Source organism: Puma concolor, chromosome A2 (genome assembly GCF_028749965.1).
Source record: "Puma concolor isolate L17-30 chromosome A2, mPumCon1.1.hap2, whole genome shotgun sequence".
NCBI lineage: Eukaryota > Metazoa > Chordata > Mammalia > Carnivora > Felidae > Puma > Puma concolor.
Window position 1 is genome coordinate 152,133,560 of NC_141668.1, and position 23,366 is coordinate 152,156,925.

The 23,366-nt window shown below is 36.5% G+C and overlaps 1 protein-coding gene across 12 annotated transcripts in view; it reads right to left on the reverse strand.

The window, feature by feature from the left end:
• The window catches only part of DOCK3 (dedicator of cytokinesis 3), a 602,545-nt gene that overhangs the window by 511,125 nt on the left and 68,054 nt on the right, over positions 1–23,366 (reverse strand). For all 12 annotated transcript variants that reach the window (XM_086698089.1, XM_086698088.1, XM_086698093.1 and 9 more), the window contains exon 2: positions 7,493–7,576. In XM_086698089.1, coding sequence (XP_086554215.1) covers positions 7,493–7,576 — 84 coding nt within the window. The remainder of the gene's footprint in view (positions 1–7,492; positions 7,577–23,366) is intronic.

A 23,366-nucleotide genomic window follows, 5' to 3' on the forward strand; every position in this document is an offset into this window, starting at 1 on the left:
CATAGAGGCCATTTATGAAAGGCCCACAGCTAATATCCTCAATGGGGAATAACTGACAGCTTTCCCCCCTGAGATCAGGAACACGACAGGGATGTCCACTCTCACCACTGTTATTTAACATAGTATTGTAAGTCCTAGCATCAGCAATCAGACAACAAAATATAATAAAAGGCATCAAAACTGTCAAAGATGAAGTCAAACTTTTACTTTTCACAGACAACATGATACTTTACATGGAAAACCTGACATATTACACCAAAAGTCTGCTAGAACTGATACGTGAATTCACCAAAGTTGCAGGGTACAAAATTAATGTATAGAAATCGGTTGCATTTTTATACACTAATAATGAAGCAACAGAAAGAGAAATAAAGAAACTTATCCCATTCACAACTGTACCAAGAACCATAAAATCCCTACGAATAAACTTAACCAACTCTTGATTTCAACTCAGGTCACAGTTTGTTTTGGTTCAGTAGTTCTAGCCCCACATTGCACTCTGCACTGACAATGCAGAGCCTGCTTGGGATTCTCTCTGTCTCCTTCTCTCTCTACCCTCCCCCAATTACACTCTCTTTTTCTCTCTCAAAATAAATAAATAAACTTTTTAAAAAAGGGAAAAGAAAAGAAAGCATCAATTTTAGGGCTAAGGACAGCACAGGAATAGGCACCTAAGGCAAATCAGACTAAGATAATGAGGAAGGGGATAGAAATGTTCAAGGTAAAGTGGAAACTGGAACTGAGTGAGAAATCTACAGCAGGAGACTCAAAGTCAAATCAGGCTATGGATCATGAATCTAGATAATAAAACAGGGCATGAATAAGATGTTTCAGAGAGCTATACAGACAACAAATCAGGAAACAGACACAATCTGGATAATTGGCATGAATCTTCAAGCATAAAGCATATGTTATAAGCAACAAACACTGTCTCAATAATGAAACCAGAGATTTCTTTTTACATACTTTCATTTACAAGCATGAGCCCAGCAAGTGAATTTAAATGTAATTCTTGATTAGAGGGGATGTGATGAAGACAGAGTACCCACCTGAATTGGCTCTTTCAACAATTAGATTCTGACATTATTTATGACAGGGAAAATAACATTAACTAACCAACCAAAATCAAGTAATAGTCTGAGGTCCCCTGACTGCTGTCACAAAACAATTTCTAAATCAAAATTCCAAATCAAAACCACAAAGAGATATCACCTCACACCTGTTAGGATGGGTACCATCAAAAAGACAAGAGATAACAAATGCTCACAAGGGTGTAGAGAAAAAGGAACCCTGGTACACTGTTGATGGGAATGTAAATTGGTACAGCCACTAAGGAAAACAGTATGGAAGTTGCTGAAAAACTTAAAACTAGATACCTGTATTCCAGGTTCACTGCAGCATTATTCACAATAGTCAAAACACAGAAACAATGTAAGTGTCCATCAGTAGATGAATGGGTAAAGCAAATGTGATACATGTATATATAAAGTATATAAATATATATTTTTAAATATATATGTCAAATATTAATTCTAGATGAACAAAACGGTAATACAAGATATAATGACAATATGCTATATAGATCAGCCATGAATTAATTACAGTAATAAAAAAATACTAATTTAACAAGGATGATAAGTATATTGGAAGAATGTAAGAAGCATGTTTATATATCTTTGGGATAGGAAAGAATAACTGAACTAAAGTCTTATGTTCCACTACAGAGTGAATAATAAGAATAAAATAGAAAAAATAAGAAAAAGAAATATAAGTGTGTTATTTTTCATGTTGTTTTATTAATTTATTTTATTGCTTTTATTTTAAATTTTTTTTCCAGCTTTATTGAGCTATAATTGACATACAACATTGTGTAAATTTAAGGTATACAACATGTTGATTTGATACACTTACATACTGCAAAATTATTACAACCATAAAAGCAAGCTGACACTTCCATCAAGTCACATAATTACCATTTCTTTTTTATGGTGACATTTGAGATCTACTCTTAGCAACTTTCAAGCATATAATACAGTATTATTAACTATAATCACCATGATGTATGTTATATCCCATAATTTATTTCTCTAACCTTCTCTTGTTGGTAGACATTTAGGATGTTATCAATTTTTTACTACTACACACAATGCTGTAGGTGTCTTTATGTGTACAAAATAGAAGTTTCTCCAGATCAATACATTCAAATATTTTTACCATGGCCCAGATTTAGAAATATATTTTATATCACAATCCCATACACATAAAATTGAAGCAAATCTCAAGGAAAAAAATTTAATGATGTTACATGCAATTGAGCCAGATACCAACTGACTACCCCTGCACCAAATCTACCTTTCTCTAACCTGCTTTTTAATCCTGGAAGTGAACCCTATGATGTTTAATCCTATGTATCAACTATCTGGGCCACCCAAGTGCCCAGATAGTTGGTTAAATATTATTCTGGGTGTGTCTGTGAGAGCATTTCTGGATCATACTGTGACATTTTTTATTAGCAAACTGAGTAAAGCATATTGTCTTCCCCAATGTGGGCGGGCCTCATCCAATTTACTGAAGGCCTGAATATAAAAAAATAGATGGAGTAAGAGAGATTTCACTTTCTCTGCCTGTTTTCAAGCTAGGACTCTGGTCTTCTGCATTCAGGCTTGGAATCAGACTGGAACTTAACACCATCAGTTCTGGTTCTCGGGCTTTCTGACTGTGACTAGAACATTGGTTCTCTTGGTTCTCTAGCTTGCCAATTGAAGATGCTGAGACTTGTTAGCCTCCATTACCATGCAAACCAATTCCTTGTAATATATATACATATATATGTATATATGTATATGGGTATATGTATATATGTGTATGTGTATATGTATGTATATGTGTATATGTATATATGTGTGTGTATGTATACGTGTATATGTATATATATGTGTATATGTATACATATATATACACACACGTATATATACACACACATATATATGTGTGTATAATATAATACACACATATCTCCTACTGGTTCTGTTTCTCTGGAAAACCCAGACTAATATAGACATATCACCATTTCTTCTTTGTCAAAACGTCCAGCATTAGGCTTTGTCAATAGAGGGTACTAATGGGACAATGCAAGGCCAGAGCAGAAAGGAGAGTTTCCTTTCTTGGTTCTGGTGCACTGTTGTTTTATTGTAAGCAGCCTAGCCAGGTGACTGGCATGTTGGAGGCTTAGTGGTGCTTACCTCAGTCACCTCCACAGACAAGCTATGGCTCTTAGGCTCTGGCAAGTCTGAGGAGCTACACCTATGGACAGCTCTGGCTCACTCATGTCATTCCGTAAGTTTTTCTGCTACCCAGCAGATTATTCCTATAGATGAGTTCCAATCCATGCCCTCTGGAAAGTTTCTTCCCCATTGACAGGCTACTTGTTCCTATGACAGCCATGACCTTTCCAAAAGGATCTGAATCTTTGCCTTGAGGCAAGGGAGAATTCTTTTAAATTCTTAGTTCCTTGCTTACTGGCTCTACCTCAGTTGCTGAGGTAGTTGCTGACTTCTGCATTTGTTATTTCTATATCCCTTTGAATGTTTTTTACCCCTTTCAGTAAATAGGTAGCCACTTTTTACTAGTTAACATTTATATTAAATATTCCCTATTCAAATTATTACTGTAATTGGATCATAACTGATACAGCAATATACTCTTGACACTTATATCTATTTTTTATTAATGCTGATAGTGAGCACTAAATAGAATTTGTAACCCACTTATGATTTTATTAGGCTACCTTAAAAACACTTCTTTGAGGTATAAACTTAGAAGTTAAACTGCTAAATCACAGGATATGCACATATACCATCACAAGATATCCCCAGTGTATAAGCATGCCCACTGAAACAACTGTGCCAACAACTCAATATGTGAGACATTTTAGTCTTCTAATGAGAATGGAATTGTTCATCATCCTGATTGTAACTTGCTATTCCTTGACTGCTGACAAGACTGCTGTGAAATCCCTGGTCATATTTTTCTCCATTTTTCTATTCATCTGTTATTTGTTTTCACTGGTTTATGAGTTCTTTTATATTCTATTTATCTTTGTCAGTTATATCACCAAAAAAGTTTTTCCAGTCTGTAATTTGACTTTTGTCCTTTTTTAGCAAAAATCCATTTCATTGATGCATAATTTACACACAGTGAAATGCACATTGTGAATGTACCATTCTATAAGCTTTGGCAAATGTAACAGCCATGTAACCCATATTTCATCAAGACAGAAATTTTCAATCATCCTGAAAGTTCCTTCATGCCTCTTTCCAGTCAATACTCTCCCAGGAAATCACTATTCTGTCTTCTATCACCACAGATTTGTAGTGTTCCTTGTTCTTGAGGTTCATATAAGTGGAATCATATAGAATGTGAACTTTCACATCTGGGTCTTTCGTTCAGCACATTTTTTTAGATGCCTCCATGTTGTTACATTTTTTAACTTTTATAAAAATTTTTTCCAAGTCCTTTTATTTTTTAAAGTAAATTTTTTATTGATATGTAACATTCATAAGTGTACAAATCATTAGTCTACAACTAAGTAAACTTTCAAAGAATATACAACTGTATGTCCACCACTCAGATAAGTAAAATGTTATCAGCATCCCAAATGTCACTCCTGTCTTCCAGTCATTTGACACATACACACACCCTTAAGCTGAATGTGATACAGAAAGGAAAATGGATTGTTACTACACACAACAATATCAGATATACTCTCAGAAAAAGAAGCGAGATAGGAGGGGTTTTCTAACCACTATTCTAACAAATATCACCAGCTATTGGTTTTACCTGGTTCTGTACTTTATGAGCACAGAACCTTAACATAAACTTTTACATCTGACTTCTGTCAAGAATGTATCTGTGATATTCATCCGTATTGTTGTATGTAGTAACAATATATCATTTTCCATTCCATATCACATTCATTGGAAGCAATATACCACAATTTATTTACTCATTCTACTGTTGATGAACATGTGGTTTTTTCCTACTTTGCAGCAATTATGAATAAAGCAATTACTAACATCTTATACATGTATTTGGCTCTTGGATATATACCTACAAAGAGATTTGCTACATCATCAGTATGCGTTGATTCAACTTTAGTAAATAGTGCCAAATACTTTTCCAAACTGGTTATCCCTTTTCCTCTCCCACCAGCAGTGTATAAAAGTTAACAGTTGTTTTATATCCTTACCAGCACTTGGTATTGCCAGTGTTTTGGATTTTAGTCATTCCAGTGGCTGTACTGTTGTATCTCACTGTGGTTTTAATTTGTATTTACCTGCTGACTGAAATTAAACACCTTTCCATATGTTTATGAGCCACTGGAGTATCTGTTTTGTGAAGAGCCAAGCCTAGTCAAGCCTTCTGCTCATTTTTCTATTGGAATGTCTTAATTTTGATTTGTAGTAGTTCCTTATATACTCAAATACAAGTCTTGTCAAACATCTCTCTCACTCTCTAACCTGCCTTTTTTCTCTCCTTAATGATGTCTTCTGAACAACAGATCTTCATTTGAATAAAGTACAACTTACCAATCTTTTCCTTTATGCTTAGTGCTTTTGGATCCTTATCAAAAATCATTGTCTGTCTACCCAAAGGCCAAGACGAATATTTGCCTCTACTTTCTTCAAGGTACATTATGGTTTTACATTTCATATTTAGGTCTACCTTCCACCTGGAATTGTATATAAGGCAAATGGTATGAGGTAGAGATCAAGATTCATTGCTTTCAATATTGACACAATACCATTTATTGAATAGGCTATCATTTTTTTATTCCAGGTGGCCCAGTATCACCTCTAGTAAAGGACATCATTTCCCCCAATGCACTGCAATTATCACCTTTTTCATATATCACTGGACAATATACATGATAGTCTGTCTCTGGACTCCCTATTCTGTTTCATTATTCTGTCTTTACCCCAAAACCACAATGTCTTCATTTATAATAAAATTTGAGGGGCGCCTGGGTGGCGCAGTCGGTTAAGCGTCCGACTTCAGCCAGGTCACGATCTCGCGGTCCATGAGTTCGAGCCCCGTGTCAGGCTCTGGGCTGATGGCTCGGAGCCTGGAGCCTGTTTCCGATTCTGTGTCTCCCTCTCTCTCTGCCCCTCCCCCGTTCATGCTCTGTCTCTCTCTGTCCCAAAAATAAATAAAAACGTTGAGAAAAAAAAAAATTTGATATCCGGCAGTATAAAATTTCCAGTTTATTGCCTTCTTCATGATTATCTTGGCTATTTGTAACCTTCTGCATTTTCATATAAATGTTAGAATCAGCTTCAAAGGCAAGGGAATTAAAAACAAAAATGAACTACTGGGACCTTATGAAGATAAAAAGCTTCTGCACAGCAAAGGAAACAACCAACAAAACTAAAAGGCAACCAACGGAATGGGAAAAGATATGTGCAAATGACATATTGGACAAAGGGCTAGTATACAAAATCTATAAAGAGCTCACCAAACTCCACACCCGAAAAACAACCCAGTGAAGAAATGGGCAGAAAATAGAATAGACACTTCTCTAAAGAAGACATCCGGATGGCCAACAGGCACATGAAAAGATGCTCAACGTCACTCCTCATCAGGGAAATACAAATCAAAACCACACTCAGATATCACCTCACTCCAGTCAGAGTGGCCAAAATGAACAAATCAGGAGACTATAGATGCTGGAGAGGATGTGGAGAAACAGGAACCCTCTTGCACTGTTGGTGGGAATGCAAACTGGTGCAACCACTCTGGAAAACAGCGTGGAGGTTCCTCAAAAAATTAAAAATAGACCTATGCTATGACCCAGCGATATCACTGCTAGGAATTTACCCAAGGGACACAGGAGTACTCCTGAGTACATGATTTTGAAAAATATCACATGTTCAATAATACATAAATGTTACAGCAGAAATACTCACATATGTCACAGAAGAGGCTAATAGTCAAGCCAAACTTCATTTGAGCACATATTTACTGCCTTGTTTTAATTATAACTGATCATCATGTCCAGCCAATCAAACAGAAACACACAGATGAACTAATTACAATTCAATTCTATTCAAATGTAGCTAAGCATGGGTAGAAAATTATCTATTTGATTGTAAAATCAAAATTAATCATTTGACATAATATGTAAAAATTACATTCTGAGAGCTAACAATTATTTAATTGTTGCTATTAGAGCCAAAATATCTCATACCTTTATGATAAAAATATATCAGGAAGGATTTTATAACAATGTACCATAATGTGGTTGGTTATGGTTTCAAAACAATTGCTGATAATCTATTACCACAAAATAAATATATATAATGCTACCCAATGTACCATAATGTGGTTGCTTATCATTTCAAAACGATTGCTGATAATCTATTACCACAAAATAAATATATATAATGCTACCCAAAAGCATCACTATTTGTGTGCCGTATACATCCATACTTACCTTCACATTTTTCAAAAATCTGGACCGTTTCTCCTATTTCTAAGACCAACCCTTGAGGGACAGATCCTCGAAAGCTGCATATCACTAGAAAAACAAAGGCAAACACATCAGTTAGCATTTTAAAGATTTTTTAATGTTTATTTATTTTTCAGAGAACCAGAGAGAATGCACGTGAGCAGGGGAGGGGCAGAGAGAGGGAGACAAAAGATCTGAAGCAGGCTCCACACTGACAGCAGAGAGCCCAATATGGGGCTCGATGTGGGGCTCAAACTCACGAACTGCAAGATCATGACCTGAGCTAAAGTCTGAGTCACCCAGGCACCCCATCTGTTAGCATTTTTAAATACTGGGACAAGGTCAATGTCACTGAAATTAAGCCCTAACTTTTCTTAAATATATACTCTCCCTTCTTCGCTAATTCATCTTTCAAATTTCTAAGCCCCTTTCAACTTAATCTGTATTTTGAGCAGTAATATTAAGTAGCTCAGAATACCGAAATATATTTTGGCAAAATTACTGTTCCTCAGTGGTATGTGCATGTGTGTGAAAATGCTTCTGTAATCAGAGTGTCTCTCTCCATCAGCATGACTTACGTTCACCTGTCCTTCTGGGGCAAATATACTTCAATTACTTAAGAAGAAATAAACACTGGAGGCTTCTGATCTAATATAACAGGCTTTTTTTTTTTTTTTTGAGAAAGAGAGAGCACATGTATGCACAGGGGAGGAGTAGGAGGAGAGGGAGAGAGAGAATCTCAAGCAGGCTCCACACTGGGTGTGGATCCCACGACCACAACACAGGGTTCGATCCCACAACTGTGAGGTCATAACCTGAGCTGAATGAAATCAAGAGTCAGATGCTTAACTGAGTCACCCAGACACCCCAAAACAGATAGTTTTACAAAGAATAACTAAATAGGGACACCTGGGTGGCTCAGTCAGTTAAGTATCTGACTTTGGCTCAAGTCATGATCTCACAGTTCATGAGTTCAAGCCCTGCTCTGTGCTGACAGTTCAGAGCCTGAAGCCTGCTTCGGATTCTGTGTCTCCCTCTCTCTCTACCGCTGCCCCACTTGCGCTCTGTCTCTCTCTCTCAAAAATAAACATTGAGAAAAACAGAATCACCAAATAAATATGAATATACTTTGAGAAACAAAGTACTCATAATAAAAATATAAACAGAAATTAATGAAATAAAAAGCAAATGTACAACAGAGAAAATATGTCATACCAATCAGAATCCCATATTTATTGCATCATAATTTACAACAGCCAAGATATGGAAGCAACCCAACTGTCCATCCACAGATGAATAAAGAAGATGTAATACACACACACACACACACACACACACACACACACACACACACAAACAGGAATATTACTCAACCATAAAAAAATGAAATCTTGCTATTTGCAATGACATGGATACAGAAGATGTGGGAAATATTACTCAGCCATCAAAAAGAATGAAATCTTGCCATTTGCAATGATGTGGATGGAGCTAAAGTGTATTATGTCTAGCGAAACAAGTCAGTCAGAGAAAAAAAAACCATACGATTTCAATCATATGTGGGAATTTAGGTAACAAAACCGATGAACATATGGGAAGGAGGAAAAAAGGGAGGGAATGAAACTACAAAAGACTCTTCATGATAGAAAACTAAGGGTTGACAGAGGGAGATGAGCTAAATGGGTGATGGCTATTAAGAAGGGCACTTGTTATGGTGAACACTGGGTATTATATGTAAGTGATGAATCATTAAATTCTACTCCTGAAACAAAAAAGAGCTACATTTTGCTCACAAAAAATAAAAATAAAGTAAGTTCTTTGAATCGCTAGTATCAAAAAGACAAAAAGTAGTAAGCGTTGGTGAGAATGTGGAGAAAAGGGAACACTCATCATGGGAATGTAAATTGGTACAAACACTGCAGAAAACAGTATGGAGGCTCCTCAAAAAATTAAAAACAGAAATGCCATATGACCTGGTAATTCCACTACTAGGTATTTACCCAAAGAAAATAAGAACACTAATTCAAAAAGATATAAGCAGCCCTATGTTTACTGTAGCATTATTTACAATAGCCAAGATATGGAAGCAACTTAAGTGTCTGTAAGTAGATGAATAAAGAAGATGTGGTATACATATATATGTGTATATACACAATGGAATATTGCTCATAAAAAAGAAAGAAACCTTGCCATTCATAGCAATATGGATGGACCTAGAGGATATTATGCTAAGTGAGGTAAGTTAGAAAGAAAAAGAAAAATACCATATTATTTCACTTATGTGTGGAATCTAAAAACAAAACAGACCAAAAAAACACAGAAAAAGACCCATTATTACACAGAACTAACTGGTAGTTGCCAGAGGGGCAGCATTTGAAGAAATGGGCAAATGGGTGGAGAGTGGAAGGTACAGGTTTCACTTATGGAATGAACGTCACAGGGATGAAAGGTACAGTATAGGGGATATTAATCAATGCTACTATAATAATGTTATATGGTGACAGATGGTTAACTATACTTGTGATGAGCATAGCATAACCTATAGAGTTGTTGAATCACTATGTTGTTCACCTAAAATTAATGTAACACTGTGCATCAACTATACTTCAGTAAAAAAAAAAAAAAAAGATGCAGAAAAATTGATAAACCCCTCACCAAAGTGACTCAAAACAAGTAACTTCCACAAGAATGTTCACAGCAACTTTATTCACAATAGCCCAAAACTGGAAACAACCCAACTATTCATCAAGATAAGAATAGATAAAATATACACTGAAAACTATAAAAAGCTTATGAAAGAAACTGAAGAAGACACAAAGCAAATGGAAAAATATTCCATGCTCATGGATTACAAGAACAAACATTGTTAAAATGTCGCGACTACCCAAAGCAATCTACATATACTCAAAGCAATCCCTATCAAAATAACACCAGCATTCTTCACAGAGCTAGAACAAACAATCCTAAAATTTGTATGGAACCAGAAAATATCCTGAATAACCAAAGCAATCTTGAAAAAGAAAACCAAAGCTGGAGGCATCACAATCCCGGACTTCAAGCTGTATTACAAAGCTGTAATCATCAAGACAGTATGGTACTAGCAAAGAAACAGACACTCATATCAACGGAATAGAATAAAAAAAACAGAAATGGACCCACAAACGTATGGCCAACTAATCTTTGACAAAGCAGGAAAAAATATCCAATGGAATAAAGACAGTCTCTTCAGGAAGTGGTGCTGAGAAAACTGGACAGCGACATGCAGAAAAATGAACCTGGACCACTTTCTTACATCATACACCAAAAAAAGCTCAAAATGGATGAAAAACCTAAATGTAAGACAGGAAACCATCAAAATCCCTGAGGAGAAAGCAGGCAAAAACCTCTTTGAGCTTGGCCACAGCAACTTCTTACTCAACACATCTCCAGAGGCAAGGGAAACAAAAGCAAAAATGAACTTTTGGGATCTCATCAAAATAAAAAGCTTCTACACAGTGAAGGAAACAATCAGCAAAACTAAAAGGCAATCAACGGAATGGGAGAAGATATTTGCAAATGACATATCAGATAAAGGGTTAGTATCCAAAATCTATAAAGAACTCATCAGACTCAACACCCAAAAAACAAATAATCCAGTGAAGAAATGGGCAAAAGATATAAATAGACACTTCTCCAAAGAAGACCTCCAGATGGCCAACCGACACATGAAAAAATGCTCAACATCACTCATCATCAAAACCGCAATGAGATACCACCTCACACCTGTCAGAATCGTTAACATTAACAACTTAGGCAACAACAGGTGTTGGTGTGGATGTGGAGAAAGGATCTCTTTGGCATTGCTGGTGGGAATGCAAACTGATGCAGCCACTCTGGAAAACAGTATGGAGGTTCCTCAAAAAATTAAAAATAGAACTACCCTACGACCCAGCAATTACACTACTAGGTATTTATCCAAGGGATACGGGTATGCTGTTTCGAAGGGGCATATGCACCCCAATGTTTATAGCAGCACTATCAACAATAGCCAAAGTATGGAAAGAGCCCAAATACCCATGGATAGGTAAATGGGTAAAGAAGATACGGGGGGGGGGGGGGGGGGGTGTGTGTGTGTGTGTGTGTGTGTGTGTGTGTGTGTGTGTGTGTGTGTGTGTGTGTGTGTGTGTGTGTGTGTGTGTGTGTGTGTGTGTGTGTGTATACGTAGACGTATATGTATATGTATATGTATACACACACACACACAATGGAGTATTACTCAGTAATCAAAAAGGATGAAATCCTGCCATTTGCAGCTACATGGATGGAACTAGAGGGTATTATGCTAAGCGAAATAAGTCAGAGAAAGACAAATATCATATGACTTCACTCATATGAGGACTTTAAGACACAAAACAGATGAACATAAAGGAAGGGAAGCAAAAATAATATAAAAATAGGGAGGGGGACAAAAACATGAGACTCTTTTTTTTTTAATATAACTTATTGTCAAATTGGTTTCCGTACAACACCCAGTGCTCATCCCAACAAATGCCCTCCTCCCTGCCCATCACCCACTTTCCCCTCTCCCCCACCCCCCATCTACCCTTGGTTTGTTCTCAGTCCTTAAGAGACTCTTAAATATGGAGAACAGAGAGTTGCTGGTGGGGATGTGGGAGAGGGGGATGGGCTAAATGGGTAACGGGCATTAAAGAATCTATTCCTGAAATCACTGTTGCACTACATGCTAACTAACTTGGATATAAATTAAAAAAATAAAAATTTTTTTTTTTTAATTTTTTTTTTCAACGTTTATTTATTTTTGGGACAGAGAGAGACAGAGCATGAACGGGGGAGGGGCAGAGAGAGAGGGAGACACAGAATCGGAAACAGGCTCCAGGCTCTGAGCCATCAGCCCAGAGCCTGACGCGGGGCTCGAACCCACGGACCGCGAGATCGTGACCTGGCTGAAGTCGGACGCTTAACCGACTGCGCCACCCAGGCGCCCCTAAAAATTTTTTTAAAAAGCAAATTAAAAAAAAAAGTTTGACAATAAAAATATAGGGATGCTGCGGATCCTGGGTGACTCAGTCAGTTAAGTGTCTGACTTCAGTTCAAGTCATGATCTCTACATTCATGAGTTCAAGCCCCACATCAGACTCTGAGCTGACAGCTCTGTGCTTCAGATTCTGGGTCTCCTTCTCTCTCGGCCCCTCCTCCTCTCTCGGCCCCTCCTCCTCTCTCTCTTCTCTTCCCTTCTTTCTCTCTCCCTCTCTCTCTCAAATAAATAAACATTTAAAAAATGTAGGGATGTATTGCTGGTAGGAATATAAAATGGTGCAGCTGCTGTAGAAAACAGTTTGGGGGGCGCCTGGGTGGCGCAGTCGGTTAAGCGTCCGACTTCAGCCAGGTCACGATCTCGCGGTCTGTGAGTTCGAGCCCCGCGTCGGGCTCTGGGCTGATGGCTCAGAGCCTGGAGCCTGTTTCCGATTCTGTGTCTCCCTCTCTCTCTGCCCCTCCCCCGTTCATGCTCTGTCTCTCTCTGTCCCAAAAATAAATAAACGTTGAAAAAAAAAATTTAAAAAAAAAAAAAAAAAAAAAAAAAGAAAACAGTTTGGCACTTCCTCAAAAAGTTAAACGTGTAATTATCATATGATCCAGAATTTCCACTCCTACATATACACCCCAAGAAAACTTGAAAACATATGCTCACACAAAAAGTTAGACACAAAGGTTCATAACACAATTGTAATAGTCAAAAAGTAGAAACAATCCATATATCCATCAAATGGATAAAGGTATAAACAAAATGCATTATATCCATTCAATGGAATAGTATCATCCATAAAAAAGAATGAAGTACTGATACATACTACTACCATGATGAGCTTTAAAACTTATGCTAAATTAAAGAAGCCAGACACAAAAGGCTACATACTGTAGGATTCCATTCATATAAAATGTCCAGAATAGGCATATCCATGGATACAGAGAGATTAGTAAATTCTATATCCTTGGAGGGGAGAGAGGAATGTGGAGTGACTGTCATTGGATACAGGGATTCTTTATGGAGATGAAAATTTTCTGGAATTAGATAGTGATGATGATTACACAACTTTTTAAATACATTAAAACCACCGAATGATATACTTTTTTTAAAAGGCAAAGAAATGCAAGTGGCTTTCCTTGACTCTTAATAAGTCAACATATATTACTGATACTGCTCGGTTATATTCAAGAAGTCAATTCCAAGTCTGAAGTGACTGAACAAGTTGAGACATTAACTCGGTACCATCTGAAGTGGAAGCTACTAAGATGTGTTATAATTAATGGTAGTAAATATATACATGAGCTGAAAATAACTTAATTAGACCAATTTCCAAAGCTTATAAAAATGTAAGATGTTTAAAACCTGTGGTTATTCATTGTATGATCATCAGCAAGTACTCTACAGAAATTATATGACTCTCATGTGTTAGTCTGCCATTAGCCAACAATGAACTTCATTTGCTCACATGGACTTGACCATCTTCACCTCTGTGAATTTTTATAAGAAACATAAGGGAAGTATACTGACTTGCTAAAGTATCCAGCAGCAAGATGGCTTAGTAGTGGTCAAGTTTTATTGCAGTTTTATTGTATTTCAAGCTGTGACTGCAATTTTTCTGAATGAGAACTTCCTTCATCCACTATTATCAAATAATAAATGGCTTTGGAAATTAATTTTTGCTTCCAGTCTTGATAATGTTTATTAGTGAATCCAATTAAAATCACACTGATTTGTGAAACATAACTATATTAGAGTTTTTTGATGCCAATGTGAATCACAACTAATGTTAAGCTGCTTTATAAACTCCTCATACTTTCAAAAGTTAAAAAAAAGAAACAGTATCTCCATTCTAACCCAAATTTGGATCGTACACATTTTTGTGCTCAAAATACAGTTCCTGCAGTTTTTTTTTTAAACTTCAATGCAACTGCAAAGGAAATTTTCGTATTTCAAAACCCATATAATGGTGCAACTGAGGAACGTCCACCTAACCATCAGTTGGAAATACTTTAATCTCAAATGTAATGACAGGCTAAAAGGCAAATAACAAGAGAAGATGCTAATAAATTCCATAAATGCCTTCCAAATAATGAATATTCTCAAATTAAATATGTGCCTACAGACTGACATCAGTATTTAGTAATATCTATCTGTCTTAAAAAGTATTTATAAAGATGAAAAACAGAGGGGCGTCTGGGTGTCTCAGTCGTTAAACATCCAACACTCGATTTCAGCTCAGGTCATGATCTCACTGTGAGTTCAAGCCCTGCTTTGGGATCTGTGCTGACAGCATTGAGCCCCTTGAGATTCTCTCTCTCCCTCTTCTCTGCCCATCCCCACTCGTGCTCCCTCTCTCAAAATAAATTTTTTTTAAAGATGAAAAACATAAAATCTCATTACAGATCAGCACTGACAGATGAAGATTTGCGACTGATTCTAATCATAGGGAACATTAATGTTAAGAGACCATTTAAGGGGTACTCGGGTGGCTCATTTGGTTAAATGTCTGACTCAAAAATAAATAAACATTTAAAAAAATTTTTAATAGTTTTAATACAGACTGTGTACCACATTATCACCTTAGTACTGCTTAAGAAACCCACAAAAATATTTTCAGTCTCTTACATATTTTATGATTATTTTTCTTATTTCTAGGTCAAAAAACTACAAAATAGTTTGCATTTGAAGCATTATTGCATTGTTATTTGTTAACGCCAGGATAATTATTAGATTAAATGAGAAACAATCCCAACAATAGTCATTTCTGTATTATCCATACCAATGAAAATAAAAAGAAAAATATGTGCTTCAAACAAAAATAATTTGTTTGGCTTGGTAATACATGCTTTCTTCAAACAGATTTGTCCTCTTAACTAAGTTTTGTTTGAGCCCATAATGAAGTTAATTTGCGTTCCTTGAGCTGGATTGAGGGAGCAGCACACCCTGGGAGAACATGGATAGCAAAGAAAATCTGACTTAAGGCACACAAAATTGGCCATGAATAATGCCAAAGTAACCCACACCTCTTTCACAACTGGTAATTAGCCATTACTTTAGCCCTACCTCATGCAAAGCAAGTGAAACATTGCAATACAAAATAAAAAGTATACTATATATTCCTTAAGGGCTAGTAGGACACTGGAAAAAATCTAGTGCGTATAACAAACCGAAAACAGAGATGGAAAGAAGAGTATTAACTATGGAGCTAGTTTCTAAAAAAAAAAAAAAAAAAAAAAATATATATATATATATATATATATATACACACACACACACACACACACACATCAGTTAAATGCCACCTCAGTGCATCTGTAATGATTAAATTTACAGAAAGGGCCCAAGTTTTTATTTAATGTCTCACTAGAAAGTAAATATAACAATGTAACTGTAATTTGCTTCTAGAGATACTTCCCTTCCTTCCTTTTTAGAATAGTTACTGAGTGATAAGGAGCACCTACAATGGAATTTTTCTATGAGCCATGCTTATTCCATAGAGGTAGTCAAACATGATGTTCACTGACAGGACTGAGAAAAATAGGTATAAAAATAAGTTTGGAAAGAGATACTGACTGTAAATTGATTCATGAAAATGTCTATCCTTAATAAGCCACTAAGCCTTTAAACCAGATAAACACAGGTACTAATAAGAAAACTGTCTGAAACTATTTAAAAGGCCAGGTAGAGAAGAAAACCATAGCTTTTACTTTCCTTTCAACTTCCCTTTGCCCTAAATATAATCTTTCCTTCCCTATTCCCACTCCCTTGTGCCATACCATACTAGAAATGTACTTCCAACATAAGTGACAAAAAGAATATCATCTACAGCTATGCAAACATTAAATGTTAAATTGTGCTAGTCTGTGGAAACAGAATAACATGTTAATTAAATATGTGGAGTAAAGGAAGGCTATTTAAAGCTATACCTATAAAGGCTATAGGAAGGAGATGAATGTTGACAGAAATAGACTAACTGATGAAGGCCTACTCCCATTTCCAGAACTTTCCTAGGCATATCACACATATTAACACATTTAATCTTAAGAAGGAAGGGGAGGGGAGGGGAGGGGAGGAAGGGGAGGGGAAAGGAGGGAGGAAGAGGAGAGGGAAGTTAGTTATCAGCAAGAGGAATCAAAATGACAGTCTTCTAAGAGAACTAAAAGACAGCATTACTTCTTACAACAAATGAGAAGGCATTCCAAGAGAGTTCATCTGACTCACAGTAGTCACCTCATAATTAATCCCCCCAAATAATTAATCTACTAAATAATTAACTTTTTAATGTAGAACTTTCTTTCCCATCATCCAAGACACTGATGTGCCTTTTTCAAGGCAATACTACTGGTAGGAGAATACACAAGTGTATTAGAAGGCAGTTTGGTAAGCAAAAAACCATTGTAAAAGGGGGTGAAGAGTTTAAAGGAGGTATTTCATACAAGTCATACAAAGCCTAAAAGTACCAACCTTATCCCACCATAAAGCACTATCCTCCAGAAACTGTACTTTGTTAAAAAAACAAAACAAAACAAACAAACAAAAAAAAAAAACCTCATGTCTCTCTTCTCTGAAGAGCACACAAATACTACCAACATCTGGCTCTCTGGAACTCTCTTTTCCACTCTCTTGACCGTCCATGCCCTTTATTCATTCCTTCCCCAGTTATGACCACACTGCAGTCTTTGCTCTCTACAGAGAACATTTCACACTCTTTAGCAACCTACATAACCTCTTGGTTTTCCCCCACAGTGGTTACTGACATCCACTAGTTTAATTTTCAGAGCTCACTAGTTTAATTTTCAGAAGTCAACTTTATAAGACTGAATCCTTTCTCTCTAAGATCAGAAAAAAGAAAATATGCCCACTCTCACCACCTTTAAGATTGTATTGAAGATCCTACCCAGCACAGTCAGGAAAGAAAAAGAAATAAAAAGCATCATCAAAATTGGAATAGAAGAAGTAAAACTCTATTTGCAGATGACAGGATTATCTATTATCTACTATCCAGATGACAGAAAATCAAATGGAATCTACCAAATAAGTAACTAGAACTAGCAAGTGAGTTTAGTACACTTATTTATTACAAGATCACTACACAAAAATCAATCACATTTCTGTATAATAGCAGAAAACAGAAAAGGAGATTTTGAAAAATATTATCATTTAAAATAACATCAAAATACGCAATACATAGGTGTAAATAGGACAAAAATAAGTGGAAAAAATCTGTACACAGAAAAATATTCCTGAGACAAATTATAGAAGACCCAAATAAATGGATAGATATGCCCTGTTTATTAGTTGGAAGACTTCATACAGTTAAAATGGCAATATTCTCCAAGTTGACCTACAGATTCAGTGCAATCTCAATCAAAATCCCAGTTTTCTGTAGAAACTGACAAACTGATTTTTTAAATTATATAGAAATGAAAGACAGAACAGCCAAAACACTTTAAAAAAGAAAATAGAATATTAAGACCACCTGATTTCATCAGCACCTGAGTGACTCCATCAGTTAAGCATCTGACTCTTGATGCTGGCTCAGGTCATGGTCTCATGGTTCATGAGATCAAGCCCCAGGGTGGGCTCTGTGCTGAAAGCAACATGGAGCCTGCTTGGGATTCTCCCTCTACCTCTCTCTCGGCCCTTCCCCTGCTCATGCATGGACATGTGCACGTGCACTGTCTCTCAAAAAATAAGACTACCTGATTTCAATAATTATTATAAAACTACAATAATCAAAACATCATGGTATTAATGTAAAGACAGACTAACAGATCAGTGGAACAAAATAAAGATTCCAGAAATAAACCCACACATATACAGACAGCTAATTTTTTTTAAAAGACACAAAGAAACTGCAGTGTCAAAAGGATAGCCTATTCAACAAATGGTGCCAGAACAACTGGATATCTATACAAAAAAAAAAAAAAAAAAAGAGCTTACGTCCATACCTTGTACTGTATTAAAAAACAACAACAACAACAACTTGAAATGGATGAAATGGATAATAGACCCAAATATAAACCTAAAACTATAAAACTTACAGAAGACAATGTCAGAGAAAATCATTGTGACCTCAGGCTAGGCAAACATTTCTTTGACAAGCATAATCCATAAAAGGACAAATTGATAAACTGCATATCACCAAAATTTAAAACTTTTGCTCCTTGAAAGACACCGTTCAGAGAATGAAAAGACAAGACTCAGACTAGAAGAAAACCTTTACAAATCATATACCTGATAAAGGACTTGTGTCCTAAATACATTTTTAAAAACTCTTAAAATCCAAAAGTAAGTGTGATGTCACACACAACAGCAGAGTGAGAGCTCTACAAGTTGGTCCCTCCACTGAAAGAACCTGTGAACTGGAAAAAATGACAAGAATCAACTATCTTGGAATGCTGGAACCTAACTGGACACTTATAGAGGAGTGCTCACTATGAAGGGATGAAGGGAGATGTTGCTGATCCTGGGCAGAACAATATATGCAAATCAGCTATCCCAACCCATTCGTCAGCCCCTGTCCAGCAATGGGAATAGCAACCGGTTTTCCTGGAGTAACTGCCTGGTGCCAGAGCAGGCAGTGTGAGTCTTGTCCACCAAAAATTCAGTGTTACACATTTTGGATATATCCCTGATGTACCAGTGCAGATACTTTCCTTGGTTGTAACCCAATTCCATTTACAATAGCATCAAAAAAGAATAAAACACTTAGAAATAAATTTAACCAAAGACGCATGGGACTTGTATGGTGAAAACTACAAAGCAATGCTGAAAGAAATTAAAAATCTACATAAGTGGAAACATATCCCATGTTCATGATTGACAGAATTAATACTGTTAAGATGACAATACCACCCAAAGCTATCTACAGATCCAATGCAATTCCTATCAAAATCCCAAAAGTATTTTTTGCAGAAATAGAAAAACCCACCCTAAAATTCATAGGGAATCTCAAGAGACTCCACGTAGCCAAAATAATCTTAAAAAAGAACAAAGTGGGGTGCCTGAGTGAAGCAATAGGTTGGGCGTCCAACTTTGGCTCAGGTCATGATCTCATAATGTATGAGTTCGAGCCCCACATCAGGCTGTGTGCTGACAGCTCAGAACCTGGAGCTTCCTTAGAATTCTGTGTCTCCGTCTCTCTCTGCCCCTCCCCTGCTCACGCTCTGTCTCTCTCTCAAAGATAAACATTAAAAAATTAAAAAAAAAAAAAAAAAGAACAAAGTTTGGGGCGCCTGGGTGGCTCAGTTGGTTGAGTTCCGACTCTTGATTTCGGTTCAGGTTGTGATCCCAGGATCATGGTATGAAGTCCCTCATTGGGATCCATGCTGAGCACTGAGTCTGCTTAGGATTCTTTCTCTCTCTGCCCCCTTCCCTGCTCACGTGAATTCCCTCTCTCTAATAAAAAACAAAAAAAAAAGAACAAAGTTGTATGACTCACACATTCTAGTTTCAAAACTTACTACTACACTGATCAAAACAATATGGGAGGTACCTGGCTGGCTCAGTCAGAAGAGCATATGACTCTTAATCTCGGGGTGGTGAGTGCAAGCCCCACGTTGGGTGTAGAGATTTCTTAAAAATAAAAAAACATAAAAAAAAAAAAAAAGAAAAAAGCCAATATGGTACTGGCATAAAGACAGCCACATAGATTCACTGGAATATAATTAAAAGCCAGAAATGAATCCTGACACATATAGTCAACAGATTTTAACAAGAGTGCCAAGACCATCAAATGGGGGAAAAAAGACTTTGGGAAATGGGTGCCGGGAAAACTGAATATCCACATGCAAAAAAATGAAGTTGGATCTTAACCTTACACACATACAAAAATTAACTCAAAATGGATCAAAGACCGAAATATAAGAGCTAAAGCTATCAAATTCACAGAAGAAAATGGGCAAATTCATGACATTAGATTTGACAATGGTTTCTCAGATAGGACACCAAAAGCACAACAAAAGAAAATAAATTGGACTTCATCAAAATTAAAAGCTTTTGTCCATCAAGGTACACTATTAACAGAGTGAAAAGACAGTCCACAGAATGGTAGAAAATATCTCTAACCATGTTAAGACAACCATGTCTTTAATGTACAGAATCTATAAAAAGTCCTACAACTTAACAGAAATAAAAATAAAAAATATATCCAACTCAAAAACAGGCAAAGGATTTAATAGACATTTCACAAATAGCTGTAATAAGCACATGAAAAGGTGTCCAATTTCACTAGTCATTAGAAAAATGCAAATGAAACCTACTTTACACCCACTAGGATGGCTACTGTTTTCTCTTTTAAAAACAGAAAATAGTAAGTGTTGGCAAGGATGTGGAGAAATTGGAACCCTTGTACATTGCTGGTGAAAATGTAAAATGGTGCAGGTGCTATGAAAAACAGTTTGGTGGTTCCTCAAAAAGTTAAACATAGAACTACCATATGATCCAAGAATTCCACTCCTACATGTATACCAAAAAGAACTAAAAACAGGGACTCAGTCATATGCATCAATTTTCACAGCAGCATTAATCACAATAGCCAAAAAATGGAAACAATCTAAGTGTCCTTCAACAAATTAGTAAATAAATGTCACACAGACATCACACACACACACACACACACACACACACAGAAATACTGTCAGCCAAAAAAAAAAAAAATACTGTCAACAATAAAAAGTAATTGAGTTCTAATACATGATACAAGTGGATGAGCCTTGAAAACATTATGCTAAGTGATATAAGCCAAACACAAAGGACAAGGGTTACATGATTCCAGTTATGTAAAATATCTAGACCAGGGGGAGGACAGAATGAGGAGTTACTGTTTAGCGAGTTTAGAAGGTGTATTTTTGTGTATGATTTGTTTGTTTGTTTGTTTAAGTAGGCTCACACGTTCATGAAGCCCAATGCAGGGCTTGAATTCATCACCCTGAGATCCAGACCTCAGTTGAGCACAAGAGTTGAATGCTTAACCAACTGAGACACCCAGGAGGCCTAAGTTTAGAGTTTTTTGTTTGGGATAATGAAAAGTTCTGGAAATAGATAATGGTAATGGTTACACAACATTGTGAATGTACTCAAAAATGGTTAAAATGGTAAATTTTATGTTATGTATAGTTGATCACAATTTTTAAAAGCTATTATGATAAAAAGAAAAACTGAGATATGGGGCATGAAATTTTAAGATCATGGAAAGCAGGACTTAAATAAATGATTCCAAAATTTCAAAAACAACGAGAACTAAAAAAGCCCAACGATATGAAAAAAGCCTAATTTTTAGACAGGCAAAAAGATTTGTACATTCACTCCAAAGAAAGTAAACAGATGGCACATAAAAGGATGCTCAACATCATTAGTCACTAGGTAAATGCAAACTTAAAGCCACAATGAGATATTGTTACATACCTACAGATAGTTAGCTTTAATTAAAAAGACTGACCATACGGGGCGCCTGGGTGGCGCAGTCGGTTGAGCGTCCGACTTCAGCCAGGTCACGATCTCGCGGTCCGTGAGTTCGAGCCCCGCGTCAGGCTCTGGGCTGATGGCTCAGAGCCTGGAGCTTGTTTCTGATTCTGTGTTTCCCTCTCTCTCTGCCCCTCCCCCGTTCATGCTCTGTCTCTCTCTGTCCCAAAAATAAATAAACGTTGAAAAAAAAAAATTTAAAAAAAAAAAAAAAAAAAAAGACTGACCATACCAAATGTTGGCAAGGATGTGAAAAAATTCTCATATACTGGGATTATAAAACAGCACTATCATTTTGGGAAAAAGTGTGGCAGTTTCTAAAAGAAGTTAAACCACATACCACATAATCCAGCCATTCCTCTCCCAGGTATTTATTTCCCCAAGAGGAAAGGAAAAAGACAACCATTCCAAGACCTATATACATGGGTGCTCATTGAAGCTTTATGTGTAATTAGCAAAAAAATGGAAACAACCCACATACCCATCAACAAATGAATGAATAAACAACTGTGGCATGTCTATACAATAGAATACTATTCAGCAAGGAATGAACTATTGATACATGCAATAGATAAACAAAGCATAGATAAATCTCAAAATTATTAGGCTAAATGAAAAGAAGCAGGCAAAAGAAGAGTACATGCAGTATGACTAATTTATATAAAATTTTAGAAAATGCAAACTAATGTACAGTGACAAAAAGCAGATCAGTAGTTGTCTGAAGATAAGGAAAGGGACAAGAAGGGAAAGAAAGGATAAAGGATAAAAGGGTGGGATTAAAGAAACTTTTGGGAGTGATTATAGTGATGGATTCAAGGGTGAATACATATGTCAAAATTTACCAAATTGTACAGTTTACTTTTTTAATGTTTATTTCTTTTTGAGAGAAAGAGACAGGAACAGAGTACAGTGGGGGAGGGCAGAGAGAGAAAGAAATACAGAATCCAAAGTAGGCTCCAGGCGTGAGCAGGGGAGGGGCAAAGAGAAAGGAGGGAAACACAGAATCTAAAGCAGGCTCCAGGCTCTGAGCTGTCAGCACAGAGCCCAACGCAGGGCTCAAACTCATGAACCATTAGATCATGACTTGAGCTGAAGTCAGACACAACCTACTGAGCCATCCAGGTGTCCCCCAAATTGGACACTTTACGTAGGTGCAGCTTATTGTATCTCAATTATAATTCGGTAATGTTTTTTTTTTAAAGCAGTCAAGGTGAACTGGGATGGCTCACTTTGAATCCAAATTTAGTTGCCAAGTCTCATAGAGAAGGAAAAAGGTAACAAATTGTTCAATTAGTGAACAGGGTCACAAAACTAGTAAGAAGTCAAATTAGGATTCAAATCTAGGACTGTGTCCTAATCAAAACCTTTCTC